The 4990-nt window shown below is 34.9% G+C and overlaps 1 protein-coding gene across 1 annotated transcript; it reads right to left on the bottom strand.

Annotated features, from left to right (window-relative positions):
• Positions 1-676: 676 nt before the first annotated feature.
• Positions 677-3900, bottom strand: 4932429P05Rik (RIKEN cDNA 4932429P05 gene). Its single transcript, NM_001085511.1, has 2 exons — positions 3856-3900; positions 677-3724 (listed from the first exon to the last, which is right to left on the bottom strand). The coding sequence occupies exon 2, from the start codon at positions 3602-3604 to the stop codon at positions 1247-1249; it is 2358 nt and encodes a 785-aa protein (NP_001078980.1). The 5' UTR covers positions 3605-3724; positions 3856-3900; the 3' UTR covers positions 677-1246.
• Between the last annotated feature and the right edge of the window lie 1090 nt (positions 3901-4990).

Here is a 4990-nt window from a genome sequence, read left to right as displayed (position 1 = left end):
CTGCAACCCTATTGGTGGAACTACAATACAAAATAACAAGTACCCCCAGAGCTAGTGTCTCTAGCTGCATATGTAGCAGAAGATGGCCTATTCGGCCATCACTGGGAAGAGAGGCCTCTTGGTATTGCAAAGTTTAAATGCCCCAGTACAGGGGAATGCCAGGGCCAAGAAGTGGGAGTGGGTGGGTAGGGGAGCGGGGCAGGGGGTGGGTATAGGTGACTTTCGGGATAGCATTTGTAATGTAAATAAAAAAAATCTAATTAAAAAAATAGAAAAAAGGAAGAGAATTGAAGTAAGTCACAGAATTCATCTACATGCTTTTTGATTGTGGATGAAATGTGATAGGATGCTTTAAATTCTTCTCAAAACTGAAGTGTTTACTCTCCACCAGGATGGAATATATCTCCTCTCAATTTGAGACAGAATTAAATTATGTCTGTTTGTTTATATGTGTGTGTGTGTGTGTGTGTGTGTGTGTGTGTGTGTGTGTGTGTCCAAGCACATAACTACTACTCCAGGGAAAGGAACAAGCTTCATTAACTTTCTCTAAGTTGATATTTGATGCATCCAGTTTTATCCCATAAAGATCTACAGAAATCATGTTAGGAATAGTACTATATTGATACTTATACTTGAAATGTCTATCAAAAAGAAGTACATTAACAACAACTGCTTTAGGATCAAGCTTAGTCCTTTATTCATGAAAATTGGTACTGAATTGCATTGAATTTTGTTTCCCTATGGTTATTATTCATAATGCTGAAGTTTTGTTAAATCTCCACAGAAATGTTGTAAAGTCTCAATTTACTTTTAATTAAATCTGACTTTATCTTCCATAAACAACATATACTTTAAACAAACTTCAGTTTATATAAAGAATGTCATTGCCAGATACGCTTTTGAAAGTAGGCTTTGCAATGAAACCTTTGTAGTTGTTTTTTATATAAAGACTTTAGTAAAAATTATATTACTTTATCAAACACTTTCATCTCCCCCAAACAATGCTGTTAAAGTAAGATGTTCTTGAAAAGAAGTTATCACACGGTTGCTGTTTATTTTATACTATGCATCTGTATTATGGGAAGTTCGCTTCATATAAAATTGAGGCCTCTTACTCATTATTTTTGCTCTACATTCTATCATATCTAAAAGTTTATAGGAGAAAGGTTTTTTTAAAGTTGGATTATTCAATTTTTGATAGTTACAGAATTTGAATTGAATTAGGAATTAAGGGACTCATATGATTTTATGAACTAAGATTAGGTCTTTTTTGGGGGGGTTCTTCATCTTCATCATTATCATTACCATAAGGATCATCACCATTCTCATCATCAGTATCATATGGGTAATTCACTAAAGGAACCAGGCTGCTACAGTGTGACCTACTCATTCTGGTAGCAGAAGCATCCCCATGAGATGGACAACGTTCAAAAGCTTCAGATGATTTTATCTTTTGGCCTTCTATTGCACTTTCACTTTCATTTGTTTCTTCAATTTTCATAATTATGCCATAATGACTTGGAAAGTCTCTTCTATTTGGTAAAATAGCCTCTTTTGTTTCTGTGATTCTTCTATGACATATGTCTGACTTGACTTTTAACCCCATGTCATTGGTACATATGCAATATATTTTCTGGCATACTACATTAAGTAAATTTCTTCTAACTTGACATTCATTCTTCTCCTCTTCATATTTTATTTTTAACCCTTTAAATGTCTGGACATACTCAATTGATTCGAAAGAAATAAAAAAGTTTTCCACAATGTTTGCAATAAGAGACTTGATGTTTTCTTGTCTTATAAATTCAAATAGCTCAATAATAGCTGAATTTAACATATTATACCGGTGTCCGTTGTGCATAAAAGCATTTACAACTGGTTCAAACAGGTTTTCTTTTATAATGTAAAGATTGTAAATTTCATCTTTAAGACCAATCAACTTTCTCATAAACCGGACAGCACACAAAATCAGAAATGTGTGCTTTGAAGTCATCAGCACCAAGATTCTGCTGAGCAAGTTGTTATCCAAAATATAACTTTTTATATATGTTGAGTGGTATTGTACACAAAAAGTAAGTATTTCTATAACTACTCCCAGTAATTGTGCATTTTGATAATTATCAGGGCAGATGTTAGCTCTATTATTTGCATTTTCTTTCTCCACTGTGGCAGACAAAATTGGTGCTATGAGGTTATTTATGCAACGTGTGTAGAAGAAATTGAGAAATTCCTTTTCTTCACATCCATTGGCTGTAACATGCATATTTTCTGGATCAAGAAGAGCACAAAGAATTGCTGGCAAAATGATGCCTTGTGAAAATCTAGGATCAGAATTACAGATCATTTGTTTGATCATTATATTAAGGAAAAGATCATCATCGTCAGTGTCATGAGCTTCATCCAGTAGATACTCTCGGACTAAGCAAGGATTGTATTCTACTAGATAAGGAAATATATCTAAAGCAGCTATTTGTATTTGATAGTCATGCATGTGCACTACAGCTTTCAGAGCACTCATGACTCCTAGATTTATTAATGTCTTTAGTAATTCATGTTTCTCTAGATTCTCCAATGTTTTAGCAAATGTACAGAATTCCTTGAAGAATAGTAACAATTCATGCCGTCTATCATTACCTACAGTATTATCTTTTAACCGAGCAAGAACTTCAAGCAAAAAATTTTCATCATCCTGCAGCATGGTAATTATTTCAATTTTGTTGTAAATAATCATAGTGTTAAGACCATAAAGAAGATTTGATTCACATATGGATGGTATGGGCAATACAATATCATGAACATATTGCATTCTGTAGGTCTGTTGTATTGTTTGCCTAAGTTGGAAGTGTGTTATTGGTAAAATTTCCTTGAATTTTGCATTTTGAGTCAAGAATTCCCTGTACTGCTTTGGGTGATCCAAAGCAGGGTCATATTCAAGGCATCCTACCATATCCATGAAAAATTCATCAGAAAACATGATGTTAAATAAATGTGTATTGTCTAGAAACAGGATTCCTTTAATTATGTTATTCAAATAGTATAAGCTTTCCATGTTCTTCAGCTTTTCACAGGTGTTGAAATGCTGTAGCAGTTTTTTAATATAAACTCCTTTTTCCAAGACCAGCACCAGCCTTTCCTTGTGGCTTGGTGTTTCATGGACAAAAGTAAATAAATCTGCAATATTTTCAAGTGTATGGAGTTCACAGTTTTGCATCTCAACGAGATTCCAGATTGGCAGAAGTTCTTCAAAAGTTTTCAGATTATCAGTAAGTTCTTCTGTGATTTCTACATTTGGATCTTTACCTTGAACTTGGCAGATATCTTCCCAAATCTCTTGACAACCGTTTGGCTCCTGGAAATGTATTGCCATACCATGGTTCTTAGTTTCAGACCAAATGATTATCTCCCCTCGTTGTTTGTGATAGGGCACATTAGGATGTATCTTGCACTCCATAATCAGTGAGCCATCTGATTCTGACTGAACAATCAGGCACACACCCTGGAGCCGCTCAATGTATTTGGATGAAATTTGACCTGCACCTATGCCTTTCCATTGCTCATCTTCCACCATAACATAGATTTTTACGCTATGAAGTTTGTCATCCATGATGATCTATGTCTCTTCCTTGCTTGGCCACGTCCTAGTTCAGACCTTGGTTTTTTGTCCTCTGTCTAGAAGTTGCTATCCCTCGCTACCTTAGCCAGGAATGCCGATAATGGGGCAATTCTGAAAAAAAAAGTCACAAGAAAGCAGATTACTGGGTGTTAAATGAATGACAGAAGCTAAGAGAGAACTCAGACCAACATCATTATGATTACTGGGGGTGAAGACCCTGATACTTATCATCCCTTCCTTACTTAACAAACCTCTCTCAGGAGCACTTGAATCACTGAGCCTCCCTTAGTTCTGGCAGAATATTGTGATTGTCCCAAGATTCTTTCTAAAAAGAATGTGCTTATGTAATAGATACTGTTAAAGGGACCTGCCTCCCTTACTTTAAAAATGGAAGCATAGAAAGTACTATATGTGCTTTCTATAACATGTCTTTTTTTCTCAAAAGTATCTTCACTCATTAGAAATGTGGTTCTTATGTCCTTAAGCAAAAAGAAATATCAATGTTTTGGTCAAGTCTATCCTTTACCCTGTATGCCAATGAAAAGTTGGGGCACATAAGCACACATACATTATCTACAGACAAGATGCTATCCCCAGAATCAAAGAAATATAATTGGGGTCATCTACAAGACATATTCTTGTCCATCTTTTACTCTGTATCACATTCCTACATATTATGGGAAGTTTTTTTTTTCCCCAGCAATCCATTCTTTTCAGCCTGAAGTTTTTTTTTCCAGTAGGTGAAACATTTTCTCAAATATTTCCCTTTGCCTAATCATGAACTTTGTTATTGAGAACTGTGTCAAAAAGGAAGTAAATGAAAATTTGCTAAAAATGAAAATTGACATTTAAAATATTTACTTTTTTCTGTTTGTTTTTTAAAATTATAGCTCTACTGAGTTTTGAACTTGCTACAGCCATTTCTGTTTGCCATGCTGGCCATCAGAAGTCCAGGGCCCAACTCAAGCAGTGACCCTTTACTCAACCACAGGCCACTGTGGATACAGTACCAGAAGGAAATGGAAACCAAGAAAAATACAGTCCTCGAAAAATACATAAATCAAAAATCAAAGAAACAATAAAAGCCAAAAAATAAAAAAAAAACCAGAAATTACCATCCAGACCAATTATCACCAAAAACTCAGATGCCAAGGCACCAGTGTAAGAACCCAATCATAACCTTCAGGGCAACATGTCAGCACCAGAGTCCAGCTATGCTACTAAGATTTAGTATTGATACTTAGTTTTTTTCCTTTTTTTGAATTATGGATAGAAAGCACTTTAAACATGCTAGAGCCATTTCTGTGGAACTTTATAGTGCTAATGAGTGGTTCTACAAGTAAGCTACATTTCTAGCCTATATCTGTTCATGATAAT

The sequence above is a fragment of the Mus musculus genome, chromosome X (assembly GCF_000001635.26).
Source record: "Mus musculus strain C57BL/6J chromosome X, GRCm38.p6 C57BL/6J".
NCBI lineage: Eukaryota > Metazoa > Chordata > Mammalia > Rodentia > Muridae > Mus > Mus musculus.
Note: the sequence above shows the minus strand (reverse complement) of the source record. Positions and strands in the feature narration are given on the sequence as shown.

What these genes read in the sequence shown, in the direction of transcription:
- 4932429P05Rik (NM_001085511.1), bottom strand. Translation starts at nt 3,604, where the DNA reads ATGGATGACAAACTTCATAGCGTAAAAATCTATGTTATGGTGGAAGAT.